Genomic DNA, 18,446 nt, shown 5'->3' with positions numbered 1-18,446 from the left:
TTAATTTTAGGGTATTTTCCAATCGGTTATGGTTCAAAAGAGCCAAAGGAAAATCCTCATCAATGTAGGAGTAAAGACTAGATGCTTTTATTGTATATACACTGATAATGCTTAATGTGGAGTCATTCTAAACCAGTAAAAATAAATAAATAACACATTGGGGTCATGCTGAAGACAACAGACAGCAGCCGAGGCTTCAGGTGGAGCTAGAAACATCGCCTGATAAAGAAAAAAAGACAATAGACTGAATGAAAAACAGAAGTCTCCTTCGTTGCACATTTTGGCCAATCAGAAACCTCCTTTGTTCATTTGAGACTTTTGACCAATCAGAAACCCTTTCTTTCCCCAATCACCGATCAGGTGACTGATCAGGTGACCATGCAGTATTGCACTACTGTATGGTCCATCCCTGTCCATTTTTTGGACCATAAGGCACACTGGATTATAAGGCGTATTGTCATGTGTTATGGACATTTTAACAATAACCTGCAACACACCCAGTGCACTCAATTTGAAGTGGTTTAATTAACACGTTGCAATGTGGAGAAAATATTCACATCAAGCACCAAACAGTTTTCTGAGGATGGACACCACCCTGAACTCTTTTATACCTTCCCAGAACACTCTCAAACAAAGAACATTCCACAGCCTCTTATATTTCACTATACCTTCGGTCCCATTCTTAAAACCTCCTCCCTCACAGAGAGAATTATGACCTTGTTTTCTGCCGTCACCTAAGGATTTACATCCCTGATAAGCAGTCTCCCATTACAATGGCCTCACTGTGTGTGTAGAGCATAAGGCCCACTTGTAGTGCACATGCATACAACTAAGGAGTGCTCTTGCTATACTAAAGTGATAGGATTAAAATATGTGATTAATACATGATGAAAGAAATCTGCCACCACACGTCTCTTAACAGGTGCCATTTGGGGGTCCTTATACACACAATACGGTAATATAATGTTGACGCACAGTATGTATTACTCCATGAGACTCCTGACAACGGTAGTCGTAATGCTCCAACAATCCATCAAGCGGTGCGGCTTCGTAGCTTACCAAAGTAGTACTAAAACATTTTTTGACAGATTTTTGAGTGCTGTGTACCACATAAAATCGGTTTGAGGTCAGTAAGAACAACCAGAATTCATACATAAGGTGCACTGGATTATATGCACTTTTTTTTTTAGAAAAAAGGATAAAAGGATTTTAAATGCGTCTTATAGTCCGAAAAATACAGTATATGACCTTTAACATATGAACTATATATTCTTAACCCCTGTATTTATTTTAATGCTTTGTGTTTGCTTTTGAACATCTGTGGAGAAACTTTATATATTTGAAGTTAGATTTTAACAAGCATGTAATGATTATATTTAAATCAGATGGTCATATTTTTAAACATGTATCTGACAGAGGCAATACCACACATTCAGACACGGTAGTAGATGGTGTAGATGGTGGTTTTAATACGATATGTGCTAGTCTAATTTGGTAGTACGAGGTCAACATTGACCTTGTGTGTTGTTAGATATAACAGTTGAAAAGCCATTAAGGATCAAATCAGCTTCTAAATAATTTTATGGTTTTTCTCCCTCTGCTTGCTTCTTTTTGGGTCGGGAGTTAATTCTACAAGACATGCTGTGTAAGTAAACAAACAACAACAGTTTGGTCTGCATTTCTTCAAAGATCATATTGTGGCTTGCAGGCCACCAGGAGAGATGAGTCCTCCGTCACAGATGGTGTGGTCAGTGAAAATGGTCACTTGCAGGGTTAAGCTCATTGCATCTCCATCCCACATCCACTGCCACTGTACTTAAGGGAAGATGGGACAATGTTAAAGACTTTCTTCTGAACTTACATTTAGATCACCTAAATCCATTACAGACATTCAGGCAGCAATGCCTGGACTGGAAACAAATAGTCTTTAAAATATTACAACATACCAGCTTCTGTGTTTGAATGCAAAACAAATGTGTTGTTTAAACTAGAGACTGCACTCGTGACTGAACAATAAATACATTTTATTTTGATTATATAAGTAATGTAGCTTGCAAAACAAAATTGTGGAAAGCTTAAACATAGTTTTAGGAATAATTACATCTTTGACTTTGTTTCATTGTAAGATTATAACAGTGATGGCAATATAGTTGTTGTTCAGCAAAACAGTGTCCAGTATGTTGGCTGATGTACTTTTTTGCATTTGAAAATAAAAGTTGGGCTGATTTTAACACCATTAAAACAAGTGTTGTAAGTCATTCTTTTTATAATCATACTTGCATACAGTGTTATATTAATATAAGTGCTTTGCTAGAAATTTCAAAGATGATAAAACATCAGGTGAAGTTAGTACTGCACAGTCAGAAACATCAAGCTATTCTTAGTACTGTATACTTACAATGAATAAGTTGTCCTAACATAGTCATCTTAAGTAAGCTTTACTTAGTTGAGGCAACGAGTTTGCATAGTTTTTTTAAGTTCTGGGAACTAATGAGGTTGTACAGTGTAAAAGATGTAACAGCAAAGCAAGAGAAATATAAACTGTTTATATTTCAACACTGGGGCAGCGCTTATCTAAATATATCATAGTTACATGGGCCGAGGGTTTTAAAAAAATGTGTTACTGTGGCTGGTTAGTACGGTTAATTCTGGATTTCCTGGAAGAAAGTTATGTCATGTAATGTTGGTGAACGTCAGATTAGTGTTAGTTTGCTCTGCAGGTCGTTCATGCTATCATGGCTAGAGTCCTGCTGTTCGTTATCCTTCTCTGTAAGTTAAACTTCCTGTGAAATTCTTTTATTTTCATTTTTTCTGCTCTTACATTTGATGTGTTCAGTTTATATTTTTGTTAGGTGTTACTATTATTATGCTTTGTACATACTATACATTATTAATGCATACTTATGTTTAATACATAATAAGATTGATTCAAGATTCATATCATTATACATGTTTTCTTCAACTTCAACAGATTATTTTCATGGAATTAAAGCACAAGGTTAGTGTAATAAATTTAATTATACACACACACAGACGCACACACTTATGTTAATCAGTGTATCAGCTGTTTGCTTTGTTACTTTGAAACGTCTCCACAATAGCTCATCATGAAATATTTACATCTGAAATTGCAGCCAGTGTTCCACCTATACTGAGCGTGAGTCCACCTGCGATCACAGAGACGGACTCAGTCACACTGAGCTGTCAAACTCCATCATCTGTTTCTGTGTCTCAGTGTGATTTCTACACTGCAAGCCAGAAACTGTCCAAAGGTTCCTCCTGTGTGCAGACACTGACAGCGACTGAGCTACTAAAGATCACACAGAAGAGTTTACCTGCTGCGGTTGAAGTGAGATGTTCTTACACTGTACAAACTTATACTTTTAAATTTACATCTCCTGACAGTGAGCCATCCACCATCAACATAAACAGTGAGTGAAGAAATGACAATTAAATTTGCATTATAGGTTAAACATTTATAGACGTAAATACTTTACATTTACATGCTTACTTTGGTATTGTAAATCTATTATCAAAAATATTTTATGTACATCAAATTTACTTATTAAAATTTACATATATTTTATTTAACAGACCTTCGTCCACCTAAACTGACAGTGAGCCCGCTGATGATCACAGAGACAGACTCAGTCACACTGAACTGTCAGAATCCTCTTCCTGTCTCTCAGTGTTATTTCATCATTTCAGGAGATAAAACTGCCAAAACAGCTTCTTGTCTGCAGACTCTGACAGGGTCTGAATTTCTGTCATGGACACGTCAACGTTCACCTGTTACAGTTGAACTGACCTGTTACTATCTTTATATATATAAATCTCCACTGAGTAACATGTCACCAGTCACCATACAGAGTGAGTAAACACTTTAACGATGGGCTAATGTTAGAATGTGTAACTAAATAATTACTTCAATATACAATGCTGCAAATGAAAGATAAGTGAGGTGTGAGAACATTTTTCACCACCAATATAATAAGTAAAACCACCTAAACATTTTCTGTCATTGATTATTTTTGTATATTTGCTTATTCAATTCAACAAATGTTTACATTTTTTTCAGTTCCTTGGCCTGAAATTAATGTGCATCCACCTCTGATCACAGAGACGGACTCAGTCACACTGAGCTGTCAGACTCCATCATCTGTTTCTGTGTCTCAGTGTGATTTCTACATTGCAAGCCAGAAACTGTCCAAAGGTTCCTCCTGTGTGCAGACACTGACAGGGACTGAGCTGCTGAAGATTGCACAGAACAGTTTACCTGCTGAGGTTGAAGTGAGATGTTCTTACACTTTACAAACGTATACTTTTAAACGTACATCTCCTGACAGCGAGCCATCCACCATCAACATAATCGGTGAGTGAAGAAATGACCATGAACAGTTTATGGTTCAGTAATGCTTATTAATGCTTATGGGCTGGAATGACTAATATCTCAGTGCACTCTGCTATCATAAATATTGTATGTAAATTATCTAATTTGTATGAAAATATATTTAATTAATCTAACATATACTTGAATCTTCCAGATCTTCATCCACCTAAACTGACAGTGAGCCCACTGATGATCACAGAGACAGAGTCAGTCACAGTGAACTGTCAGACTCCATCATCTGTTCCTGTGTCTCAGTGTTATTTCATCATTTCAGGAGATAAAACTGATAAAGCAGCTCCTTGTCTGCAGACTCTGACAGGGTCTGAATTTCTGTCATGGACACGTCAAAGTTCACCTGTTACACTTGAAATGACCTGTTATTACCTTAATATACAGAAATCTCCAGTCAGTAACATGACACCAATCATCATACAGAGTGAGTAAATTTTTTTTTACAATGGGCTAATGTTAGAATGTTTAACTAAATAATTACTTTAATATACAAAGCTGCTCATAAAATGGAGGATAAGTGAAGTGTAAAGACATTTTTCATGACTAATATAAAAGGTAAAACTAACAAAAGATTTTCTCTCGTTGATCTTATTTTATGAAAAAAGCAATATTTAGTTATTTAACTCAACAACTGTTTACATTTTTAGCTCCTCGGCCTGAACTGACAGTGAATCCAGCTGTGATCACAGAAACAGACTCAGTCACAGTGAACTGTCAGACTCCATCATCTGTTTCTGTGACTCAGTGTTTTTTGTACTTCATGAGAAGAAGAAAATCTACATCCATCTCTTGTCAGCAGACACTTACAGCAACTGAGATCATCTTTATGGCACAGCAGAGTTCACCTGCTGAGGTTCAAGTGGCATGTTTTTACATGACAGAGCGTAAAGGAGGACAATACCAGTCTCCTCACAGCATCATATCCTCCATTAGTATACAATGTAAGTGCCTGTACTGTTTTTCCACATGGTCTGCACATATAGTTTTAGGTTTTACAAGCCAAAAACATAAGCCAAAACTGACTTTTACACAGCTGTATTTTAAATTAACCAGGAATAACTGTGCAGTATTACAGTGCAGTTAGACCTCTCAGGAACAGTTACAAGAGCTGCACCTGATGAGGTGCAGCTCTTGTAACTGTTCCCAGAATTGGATGTGTGCCGAGCCTGCTTTGAATTATTGTGATAATTTTAAACCATCTGCCTGTTGACCTGAGGTCAATTACAACTGTTAATATATCCAACATAGACAAAAAGCTTTTTTATTCTCCCAGGCCTGCACTTCAAAGGGGCTATCTGGTCTTTAACCCTCTGGGGTCCAGGGTATAATTTGCAGTTTTTGACTACTTTTGATTTTACCTCTATATTTCACCCTTAAAAACTGTTAATCTTGACTTGTTTGGTATCATTATTTTCAGCACAACCTCAAATATCTGAAATTGGAGGGGTTTTTTTTTTCGTTTTGACATACTATATTAGCACAATTGATCTAAATTCAGAGAAAAAAAATTAAAATCCGAATAGAAAAAAGTTATATTTTTTACTGTAAAAACCACAAACATGTTTAATGAATCATTTTCATAACTTGAAATCAAATATAAATTGTACATTTCTGAAAATTATGCACAATTTATATGTTACTATTTATCTCAAAATGCAGCCAAGGCTTCAGGCGTTTTTATATAACCATTTAAAACTATTTACACAACAATCAGGTGTTCTGCATCAAATAAGAAGGCACACAAATTATTTGTGCCACTCCAAAAATAGTGTCTGTCCACTATAAGACAGAGGAGAATACCACAGGCCTAAACCCTGCAGGTCTGACAGCAGGAGATATATCAGTCCAGTTTTCCATGTGGAGACAGCGTTTAGACTGGAAACTGCCTTTGGAGGCTTTTTTGGAGCAACTGTGACATTCAGCAGTATAACTGACACACAATACAAAACAATAACTACACAACACACTAACTATAGCCTCCAAACACGCTAAACGTCACTAATGTCTCACATATGAAAACTCGCTCTCTCTCTTTCTTTCGCTCGCACACTTTCACCGGGCATCACTCCTAAAACTGCCCCCTCTTCCTAAACAACCAAATGCCACATGTTGCCATATCATTTTTTTTTGATTGGCTGACAACACCAATAGGAAAGGGGTGTTTCTTTTTTCACTTGCAAGCCAAGAGTGTTTGCTAGCTTCTTCCCGCTGTAAACACCACTGTTTTGTTCAGAAAAAAGCATTGCGTGTATTTTTTATCATAACTCTGGTTTTACGTGGCCCATCAAAACAATTAAAAAACTGGTACATAGTTTGAAGGCCACACTTTCGACCAAAGTTTAAATGGAAACTGGGTCGCTGCATCTTGTTGCTGTGTCATCTTAAATTGGTCATGTGATTTTGACGTGCCAGCGCATCCATCCACCCAAGAGGGTTAAGTCTGACGTTGTTAGCCTTGTCTGGGCCCAAACTCCGCTGCAGGTCCACTGTGGCATCACTCAGAGTTGAAAAACTGTCTAAATTCTTTCATTTGTAATAAAATGATGAGTGTGGCTGCTCTAACAGGTGTAACAATTAAGTTTAACACCCAGGCATCCATAAAAATTTAATATATGACATTTAACGGAGTTAGAAGTTAGCAGGGAGTTAGCTCCCCAGCTTTGATCTAAATATAATATACCATGTCCTGACTGACAGATTTCTGAAACAAATTAAGACGTACAGCTCTGCTATCATTTCTGACATATATGAAGACAGAAAACAAAACAGAAGTGATGATTATAGGGTTACTGAAGTTGGCTAGCTGGTATATGATGTGCTACGTGATCGCTAGTGACACAGCTCTGTTAGCATAATATAAACAGTGAAGCTGGAGGATGAACGCTAACTTTTTTCCACTCGATAAAAGTTAACATTAGGATTCTTCAGTGACAAATGCAATCGCATGGCAGGTTGCTGTAAACGGATCAAACTTCAGTCAGGTTAACAACTGAGATAATTCATCCACAATACAAGGTTAGTCATTAATGTACTGCTTCCTGGGTCTGGGCTGTAGTTACATCGTAAGGTTTTAAAAACTGAGCTTTAAAATTATTAGCGATAATAAAAACTGAGAGAGGCCGACAGTGGTCACTGACTGTTTTCAGGTGCTTGTTCAGATTAAGTAGAACAAGATACAAAGCATTAAAACACTTTAAAAACACAAAAGCCTTATTAAATGCAGGGTAGTTTGGGCCCGGAAGGAGGATTCGTCACGTCATCACCTAAAGACTGGATTGAATTGCTTTACTTTGTTATGTTTTACTGCTTTAGCTGCAGTAAGGCGTTATATACCGACATTGGCTTTTTTTTTATGTTTCTTTTTTTCTTTTTTGCAAGAAGCAAATTGAGTTACATGAAATGAATGCTATATATAAAAATTACCATTGCCAATGTCATATTAGAATGAAACGGCTGCATACAGGACTGGAAATAATTTCTGATATTATTTTACAAATAACACTGAATACATTTCTTAGTTCCTTAGTGTGGAAATTTCATTGAGCTATGAAAAAAATCTTTTGGATTTTTAAATTTCACATTTTGACATTTGTTAAATCAATCAGATCTGACTACTTTGAGCACTTTCACCACATCTGCTCCTATTTCTATGAAAGACCAAAGAAGAAACAGAATTACAGGTAAGATTTTTAACCCTTTAAGACCTACCATAGAACCAAGTCCGCCAGAGCTTATATTATATTTTTACATGCTGTGGAGCCATTTTTGGGAGCATTTCAAGTTGCTATACATCAATACCATTATAGCCCAGATTTTAATAATATGTATTCATTAAGTGCATAGTAATTACATAAATTGCAAAAAAGTGCAATAAACTACAAAAAAAATTGAAAATCGTTTTTGCTTTTTTAACATATATTTGTAGTTAGAGAAATTTAAGAGGCTTATCCCTCAAAACTGTAAATACAAAAAAGTTGCACAAAATAGTTTCCCACCACAGGAAATTTATTTTGAGTGTCTTCATAGTTTTATTTTTGAAATACACCAATTTTTATACACTGCAGGAAAAATGAAAATAAATATTATACTGCAAATTTGCAAAAAAGCAGCATATGCATCAAAATAAACAATTTCCAGCAGTGCAATATGAGTCCTAAGCATCCCAGAAACGACACAGAAAGTCATAAAGTCAAACATAACTTTTAAAAAGAGCAGTATAGGCCCTCAGGCCCTGATGGTAAAAAAGACTACATTTCCGCGAAAATGACGTCACTTCCGGTTTCGGGCAGGTAATGGCGGAAATGCAAAAGTTCGCGCTGACGTCTATTCCAACGTAGGAAGTGTTTTGAACAGCTGATCGGATCGGCAAAGCGTGCTTCTGGAATATTATGTTTTTGTTCCTGCAAGCGCTTTTTATGCAGTTTTTGCAAAGCTTTATGTGGAAGGAAACCGTGACCTAGGACAAGCTGATGGCATAAGATGTAAGTACAACTCCTCCGGTTTCATATGCAAAAAAATTCTTTGCGCTAGCTTACGTGGTTGCAGTACTACCGGGATTTAAAAATAGTTACGCAAAACAGAGCGTGCCCGCTCCGACCGGCTCTAAAGGGTTAAAAGTGACTTAAAAAGTTGATTTTTGTGAACACATATATTCGTTTCTTAATGTGAAAATTTTAATGAGCTGTCAAGAAATTCTTTTTGATTTTTATAATTTGACAAAAAAATAGGTTTTAAAAAAAGGAATCCATCAGACCTGAATACTTTGAGGATTTTCACAACATCTACTCCTATTTCTATAAAAATCCAAAGAAGAAACAGAATTACAGGTAAGATTTTAAAACGGAATATAAAAGTTTATTGTTGTGGTTTTTAATGTTTGATTAAGTACACTTTCTAGGCACTAAAGGAAATATTTCTCCTGGGATCTCACTAGAGGCAGCCTCCCCTTCTTTTGTTCCTGGGGTAACTCTCACAGCTGTGAGCAATTTTACTGCTGGTGACACAACTCTTACAGATCCAGCAACTGATGATGGAATGACAGGTAGACCTAATTTTACTATTTTTATTAAAGAACATATATATATATGTGTATGTGTGTGTGTGTGTGTGTGTGTGTGTGTGTGTGTGTTGGTGAGTAACCGAATACATGTACCGGTGTTCTGACCAACCATCCTACTTCGGCAAAACGTCCCACTGTAACTAGTTTATGCACATTTCTGCAAATTTAAGAAGGTATGACGGTTTGCCACTTAACTTTGCCCATCAGAGTATGCTTGTAGCTCATAGTCATAAAGCCAGGACGGTTTGCCACTTCATTTTACCTGTTAAAGTATGCTTGTAGGTAACACTCATTTGCATTTCTTACTTGGAATTTCCGAGACAACTATATAAGAAGAATGGGATGGGCAAAACTTCAGTATCTTCAATGTACTATTGCTGTGTGATTTTTATTCCTATTAATGAATGCTACTCCACATGATTATTAACAGACAAAAAAAAACATATTACTGATACAGAAGTAGTTTTCTATACGAGATCACAGCAAAAAGTGCAGTCTTACCTGATGTCATGTCATATGTTACTCATTTTATATTAAGATTTAAAAATCAATTTGGTATTGGTATGGAGAGTAACATTCAGTAATAGTAATAAATCACACAGCAATAGTACATTCTTGTAGTTGTAAAGCATGACAATATATTAAGTAATCCAAAGTATCCAGAATACGTTACTGTCATTGAGTAGCTTAACGGTGTATGTTACAAAATACATGTATTCTGTAATCTGTAATGGAATAAATTTTAAAAGTAACCTTCCCAGTACAGTAACCTACAGAACATATGTGTAAACAAGTTTTTGTGTGCTCCAAATCACTAAAAACCGAATTAAACAAATGCTTCTTGAGAATGAGCCATCTGTGTCACATTGCCATAGTAAGTTTCAAGGTGTTTTTACCCTGTTAAACAGTTTCCTTTTAAAATGTGAAATAACCTCCTCTTTCAAAGCATCAAAAATTATATGGATAATCGGAGCAGTTGTGACAGTGGATGTCCTCCTGCTTGTACTGCCTCTTCTCCTTACGCAAACCGGCATTGGTAAGAAAACAAATCCATACATACAGTACATTTCATTTCAATACAATTTAATTTCAGATGACGTTTTCTTGCAATAAAACATTATCTATGATTTCTTGATGATTATATAATGTTTTGTTTTGTTTTCCAGTGAAATGTGGTTCCAAGATTTAAGTAATGTCATCTCAAGTTGGCCACCAGTAGTACCAGTCTACGCCTTATGTTCTTTCTGGCCACCACAGCCCTTGTGTTTCAAATTAACTCAAGCAGAACTTTTCCGATAGTGCGTATTGACCTGACTACTAAGGTTGACCAAAAATGGTTTTGTTGTGGCTGCTGCACTGTCTTTAAAATGTAAACTTTTGTCTGTCATTTTTTACTTCTATTGGTAGCAATAGATATCAGGACGAACATTATATATATTATAGTTATCATTTATTATTATATATAATATCACCTAATGCAGCGGTTCCCAAACTTTTTTTGCTAGGCCCCCCTTTGTTTCACAAGAAAAATGTTTGTTTTTCCGTTACGTGTGGACGAGGAATACAGAGTTTGTCACGCAACGTCAAAGGTATGTGCCTTTTTTTACGTCATGCTGTGCACCACATTATTGTTTACATGAGATGAATTGCAGAATGGCAGATAGAGACAAAATACTGTTAATCTGACTATCTTCTGGTTTTACACGCTTACATATACTAGGGCTGCCACAATTTGTCGACTAGTCACGATTACGTCAACTATCAAAATCGGCGACGACTAATTTAATAGTCGACGCGTCGTTTGAAGCTTTGTAAGATCATAAAAGACGCAGGAATAAGTAGTAGGATTTAAGAGTGCAATAACGGACTGAAACAGAAGATGGCAGCACTGCATGTACAAGGATGCCAGCTACCGTTATAACCCCGAAGAAGAAGAAGCTGTGTCCCAGAATTCATAGCGCGACCCAGCTCAGTTTCCAACAATCGCGGCAGCTAGTTAGTTTTAATATTACTCTTATTATTCTTTCTTGGTCACAAAATACACGTTTAACATATTTTCAGGCAAGAATGTATCCGTGTAAACCTCAAATATCTGCTCAGTTTATCAAGACATCACATATTTTCAAAAGTACTCGGACGTTTTCCGAGACGTCTGTTACCCACCAGCTCGATAGCTAGCCGGGGTCCAAGCCTCACTAGAGCCGGTGAGAACACCGGATTCCGGGCAAATTGTTTTCAAACCCACCGCCGTCTTTCGCTACTCAGGTTAAACATGATATATAAGTCACTCAGATAACTTAAAAAGTTACTGTTTGGCTTGTTTTAGTATTTTATTTGTTCCTGAGTAAATCGGTTTGGCTGAGATTAAAGTTATAGTTTTTACACAGACAACTGATTATCAGAAGTGTGAGATGCTCGAGAATATACTCCGGTGTCCTGTTATATTTTAGATAGCAAGGAGCAGACGGCTGAGTTTATTAAACTTCACCGAAACAATCTGCAAATTTCATTAAAAGTTTAATAAACTATCATCTTGTCTTTATTTTTAGTTAGCACATACCTTAAACACTTAAAGCTGTAAGCTAATGATAGTTATATAAGAGCAGATGCTGCTGGTGCAATAAGCTGTACGTTTTACGTCCAATGGATGCATGATCTGATTAGTCGACTAATCGCAAAAAAAATTGGTGACTAGTCGACTATCAAAACAGTCGTTTGTGGCAGCCCTAACATATACACACGCAGTTACTGTCCCTCCATTTAGAAAGGCAGAGGCGTCACGGTCTAATTATTTTATGTCTAGTTGTTTTTTTCCTGTGTAATAATATTCAACATTGCTGTCAATACATTTTTCAAAAAATGCCTCTCTGTGCAAAATGGGTTCAAAAACATAAACAACTGTGGGATACTGTTTGTCTGGGATTTGAACTGGGGGAACAAATCGTGGCAGGATCAGCCTGATATTATTTACACACAATTACACACTGGGAACTCTGACCTAATGTATAATGTATATATTATATATAATTATATATTATACATAATGTTCTTCCTCTCTCCACCCCCCTTTTTGCACAAGTCGAGGAGCGTGTCAGGTTGCATTTTTCTGTGTGTTATACTTGTATAACTATGCATGTGACGAATAAAGAACCTTGAATGAAGAATGTATGTAAACGTATACCATAGTCATAGACTGTGTAAGTCAGGGGTGTCCAAACTTTTTTCACTGAGGGCCACATACATAAAAATATAGGAGGGGCTGGGCCAGTTACTAGAAATTAGGTATATAACCTTAACTTTACTGTATTAAAGTTAGAAAAATCACTTAAAAGTGGTCAAATGTGTTATATTGTTGAATATAATTAAAGACAAAACTGCCTTCATCACATGGATCTTTATTGATTTATTCAGAAAAAGCTTTGGTAGCTCATTCTCAGAACAGCAGCCTCAGATTTCTTCTTAGACAGAAGATTTACAGCACAGAGAAAAAAAACAATAAAGGGGAAAATGGGACGGGTACATTTCAAGTTTGTCATAGAAGTTATTAGGCTTAGCAACACATCTATTAACTTTCATTTGAATCCGTTATCAACATTAACAGACTGAACTGGACTTAATAGCAGGAGTGCAAATAATTTCAGTAATTATTCTGGTTAATATCAGCTGCGCTGGGTATGTAAATCGGGCCATCCAGCTGTGGTGCTGATCGCCACTCGTGGTAAAAATCCAGACAAATGTCACTTGATCAAGGAGCAGATCTGCACAGTTGCAGTTTAATGTTGGCTGACAAGTCTTCAATGCGTCGCACAACTGTATTTCTGGACATGCTGATGTTGTTGAAGCACTTTTTCCAGGCACATTATTTCGGTGACTTTAACGAGGCCGTGTTTTATGAGGTCTCCATCTGAAAAAGGCTTGCCATGTCTCGCAGTGAGTTGGGCGACCTTATCGCTGGCTACTGGAGCCTTTTCCTGGACAATTTGAGCACGAAAAAAATACTGTTGCTGACCCTGCAGGACAGCTACCATTTGCTTTAATTTCTGCAGTGTAGGATGCATAGGCCTGATGTTTGGTTTCATAATGACGTTGTACATTATACTCTTTCATAACTGCCAGTTTCAGTGCAGATCAAACAGACACATTTCCCCTTGAATTCTTTGAAGAAATATTCACTCTCCCACCGTGTCTGAAATTTTCTGCACTTACTTTCTACCTTTCGCTTCTTTGGTTCTGCCATGTTTAGTACCTTGGGGGTAAATTTCTTCTGTGATTGTCCTTTTTGGTGGAGCAACTGCCTTGATCAACAGCAGCTCCCCCTGGTGTTAAAACTAAGAAGTGCAATACACTCAAGCAAAAGTTGAAGTGCGGGCCATATTCTATTCTATTTATAAAATTACTTGCAGGCCAATTAAAAATGGACCCCCTGGTGTAAGTGCTCCATAGATGTTCACCAAAAGTTGATTCTGTTCATCTGGATGTAGCATTTTCAGTGGGAGAAACATTTCGTCACTCATCCAAGTGACTGCAGTCTCAGCTGACTGCAGGTTTCACCAATCTTATAAACAGTACATTACCAGCCCACTGAAGGAACAATGGGCGCCCCTAGCACCGCTGGATGCGCCTGAACACTTCCTGGTTGCTGGGCCAGGGCCTGGGGCGCCAATGGTCCGGGCCGATTCCCTTGCCTGCTCACTTAGGGGGGAGTAGGTTCGGCCATATGGCTCCCCGGCCTCAGTCTGGCGATAGGGGTATGTGGTGGGGCGAAGGCACATGAAGGTTGAAAGCAGGAAGAACACACGGTAGATGCACAGATGGACCAGCGATCACCACACGAGTTGACACGAATTAAATACACAAATAAATTACACACAAGTGGGCAACACAGCTGGACCTGATGAGATGGGAGGAAACAAAACTGAATACACTGACATAAGACATGGACCTTCAAAGTAAAACAAGAAACAATTCACAAAGACGCAGACTTGACACTGAACTAAACCTACACTAAACACGAGGGCACAACACAAAACCTAAGAACAAAACCCTAAACCAGAATAAACTTAAACATAGAATTATAATAATAATCAACAAAGCATAACAAGAGAATCAGAATACAAACCTGTCAAGAGATATATTCTATAGACACTTCTTCAGCTGAGAGTCAGAGAATGGAGACCTGTGATGGTAAATTTGATTATTTTTACTAAATCGAGTTTTAATGAGTCACTCACCAAAGTGAATCGGATTTTTTGAGTCATTTGATTCACTCAGTCAGTTGACCAGAGAGTGCAAAAAATGTACATTTTCACTCAAACTTAATTTGTTTCTCTTTTCATGTAAATCCTACTGCTAAGATGATAAAAGAAAACTACTATTTTATAGAGCAAAAAAAGAGCAAAAACATTTCTAAAATTAAGCAATTTCCTATCAAAATTGCTTAATAAACATTTATTTTGTTTATTTTTATTTTATTAGTATTTTCCTTAAATGTGTTAAATATATATTTTCTCATCTAAATGTCCACTGAGCTGTGAGCCAGGGGGCGGTAATGCACCTTAACATTGGTTGCCAACCAAGAAGAAGAAGAAGCTGTGAGCCAGGAGGGAGGGGTTGTCACTACCCGATCCGTACCGGAAACCCGATCGGTACCCCGCATGCGCGAAAGGTGTCTACTTCCGGTCGAAGCGTTTTACGATAGTTACGGGTCAGAGTATCTGTTAAGATGTTAAGAATAACAAGTATCTCTTAAAATGTTTCCGATAATGAAACATTTAATATAATGTAGACAAAAACAAAAAAATAAAAAGATAGTTACGGATCAGGACTCCCGATCCTTACTGCGCATGTGCAGAGGTGTTTTCTTCTTCTTCTGTTCGTTTAATGGCAGTTTACTCCCCAGTGTACGAGGATACCGCCACCTGCTGACTGAGCGAATGAACCCTATTGTAAACTGAATTAGCGTCATTACAAACGTGTGTTAAATTTGATTTAGTGATAGTCGAGTGTGTTTATGCTTGTCTGTGTGGAGAGGATTGTTGGAATAGTGATGATGATGTCCGCTATCACTGTCAATTGCCAGTAAACACTTCATCTGGCTGCTGAATCTTCACGTGACATATTACAAAGTCTGTATTATTAACTCTGTCATTAGGCACCATTCTTCTTATTTTACGGCGCTGTTGTTCAATCGGGGGACGCTCTCTGTTGAGGAGAAAAGCAAAAATTTTTGTGGATACGGATTATTCATTGTTTAAATGTCCCGGTAGTCGACAAGGAGGCAGAGCTGTTGAGAAATGCTAAGAGCTAACTGGGCGCGTGTCATTCAAATATATTGAATGTCGCAATGTTGGCAAAGAAAGGAAGTGACGTAAGATTTGTGCATGCGGGGTACCGATCGGGTTTCCGGTACGGATTGGGTAGCGACAGGGGTGAGTGAGTGAGTGAGTGATTCGTTCGCTCTATGATTCAGCACAGGAGGGAGGGGGTTAGTGAGTCCTGAGTGATTCGCTTACCCTACGATTCAGCACAGGAAGGGAGGGGGTGAGTAGCTCAAATGTGCTGTTAGCATGTTAGCAGAGCGATGCTACTGTGAACCGAGGAGCTATTGTCTTGATGTGAGCTTCTACTCAGGGTTTTTTCTTCCAGTTCAGAGCAGAAATTTTTTTGTTAAGATACTGGATGTTGTGTTTTTCTCCACAATTTTAATTATAAGCTAGATATATTGCTGCTAACAGCAACAGGGATGAGTCAGTGAGTCAGTTGGGCTTGTGAATCATGATTCATGAGTCAGTAAAGTGATTCTCGAGTATTGAACGATTCGTTCATGATTCGAACATCACTAATGGAGACACACACGCTGCAGTTTTACTTACAAGAGCAGTCACAGAGCGCTCGCACCCCAGAGTGTGGCTCAAGGACTCACACTCTGCCACTACCCTGTGTCATATGCTGTGGGAGTGTCTGGTCGGGCATGGTCCAGGTTCCTGTCATCCATCCTTTGGGGTGGAGTTGGCCAGCTCATCACCTGTTTTCAATCTCCGGGGCTCCACCTAGAGGGTTTTTAAGCCAGCACTGCCTGCCACTCCTCGCCAGTTCGTCCTGCTACCATCTGTGGTAAACTTGGCCTCCTCTGTGCTCAGACTCTGTATACCTGGATCATGGTTTAATGTGTTTTCTGTCTCCTGCATTCTTCAGATTCATCACCCGTCGCACTCACCAGTAGTGCTGGTTCCGTCTCCATCCTGTTTTTCCGTCTGCTCGGAACCCAAGGACCACATACACAACTTCTCCTCAGCCTGCCCTTCAGTCCATACTCTCCACCTCCTTGGAATCTGGACCGGACTCTCCCCACTCTCGATCCTCTCTGGAATGCTCCCATGGCAGCCTTTTCCCCCGCTTAATAACCAGGGTCTCCAAGTAAGCCCAAGACTACCCACTGGCACTCCATACCTCTGTCCCTTACTCGTTTGTCACTCAGTAACACCCTTCTCCTGTGTTTACAGAAAGTTCCCGTTCGAGTTCTCCCTGTGCTCTACGCCTGTTTCCCCGCCCACGGATTTCCCTTAGTTTCTGCGAATGGTTTCTGTTAAACCCAGTTCTGTTCACGTTTTTGTTCCTTCTAATAAATTATACATAGTTCGAGCAATTGAGTCTGCTTTTGAGTCCACCGCATCCTTGTTTGTGACACCCTGGTCTTTATTTATATACAAGGGTAATACAATAGTGAATACCTCTGTTCATAGACAGAGGAATGTTAGTGCGTATGTATGTGTATGTGTGTGTGTGTGATTCTGAAGGATGCGGCCCCTCTTCTTGTTAGGGAGTGAAGATAAGAGTGTTCAGCTCTCTTCCTGGTAGGGAGTGAAACTGCTTGTTCAGCTCTTATTATCGCTGTGGGAAGAAACTTATAAAAGACAACAGAACAAGTGTTGTAGTGAACAACAGTCTAAGTCATAGGTGTCAAACTCTGGCCCGCAGGCCAAATTTGGCCCGCAGCCTAATTACATTTGGCCCGCAAAGCCATACCAAATTACTATTAGAGCTGGCCTACTGGTATTATACAGCTAATATATATATATAGTTTAGTATTAAGCTTTGCTTGTTCCATATTCAGTTTTTCAGCAAAACTTGTTTGAGTCCATAAGAAAAGATTCATTCTTATATCTGGAGGAAGATTTTTTTTATTAAATATTAACGTTAGCCCGCGACTTTGTTCCAGTTTTGAATTTTGGCCCACTGTGTATTTGAGTTTGACACCCCTGGTCTAAGTCATCAAAAGGTCATCATGCAGTATTCTATCATATGTAAACTTATATTATTAAAAGATTATACTGACTACTAAGTACAATTTTCTATTGACAAAACCATAATACAGAAAAAAATAAGAAACTGTAAATGCTGGGTCAAAATGACCCAGAACCATCACAGTGGCAGCTGTTGAATGTACTGTTACAGCAACCGTGTGATTATTGGAAGAATAAATGATGCTGAGCTCTCGGCTAGCTATCAAGTTGGTGGGTAACAGACATCTCTGAATTCTGGGATATGGTGGGCCACGGAAGACACACTGGAGACATCCTTCAAATTCAGGGAAAAGGAGAACGCATTTGTCGGCTGCATTCAGAGGAGTCTACGAATTTGGACAGCCTTTGGCGCGTCGCTGTGATGTAATCGGTCTACAAATGCATCCTCATGAGGATGCACCCCATGAATTTGGGCACCCCCTAAGTCACGTCAGGTGAAAGCACAACATCTAAACACAAGACGGGGGAGGGGGAGCAAAGTGTGCTTCCTCTGCACTGACACAGGAGCGGCAAGTCTATGGAATCAGAACGATGCCACCTTGAAACGAAACCGAAAAATGGATTGAAACCGAAAAAAAATATTGTAACTGAAATAAATGTACTGAAAAATCTTGTATTGAAACCGGAAAAAAAAAATGGATAGTGAAAAACAATTAATTGAAACTGTAATTTTTTTGTTTTC

General features: G+C 38.2%; 1 protein-coding gene across 1 annotated transcript; it reads left to right on the top strand.

Annotated features, from left to right (window-relative positions):
• The first annotated feature begins 2,713 nt into the window (after positions 1-2,713).
• LOC106632655 lies at positions 2,714-10,967 on the top strand. Its single transcript, XM_042216653.1, has 12 exons — positions 2,714-2,769; positions 2,972-2,998; positions 3,135-3,431; positions 3,595-3,870; positions 4,079-4,372; positions 4,545-4,826; positions 5,050-5,343; positions 8,008-8,082; positions 9,130-9,228; positions 9,336-9,443; positions 10,408-10,497; positions 10,628-10,967. Exons 1-12 carry the CDS (start codon positions 2,736-2,738, stop codon positions 10,648-10,650), a joined length of 1,899 nt encoding a protein of 632 aa, XP_042072587.1. The 5' UTR covers positions 2,714-2,735; the 3' UTR covers positions 10,651-10,967.
• The last annotated feature ends 7,479 nt before the right edge of the window (positions 10,968-18,446 follow it).

Source organism: Haplochromis burtoni, unplaced genomic scaffold (assembly GCF_018398535.1).
Source record: "Haplochromis burtoni strain Fernald_Lab_line unplaced genomic scaffold, NCSU_Asbu1 Contig_1170, whole genome shotgun sequence".
NCBI lineage: Eukaryota > Metazoa > Chordata > Actinopteri > Cichliformes > Cichlidae > Haplochromis > Haplochromis burtoni.
Note: the sequence above shows the minus strand (reverse complement) of the source record. Positions and strands in the feature narration are given on the sequence as shown.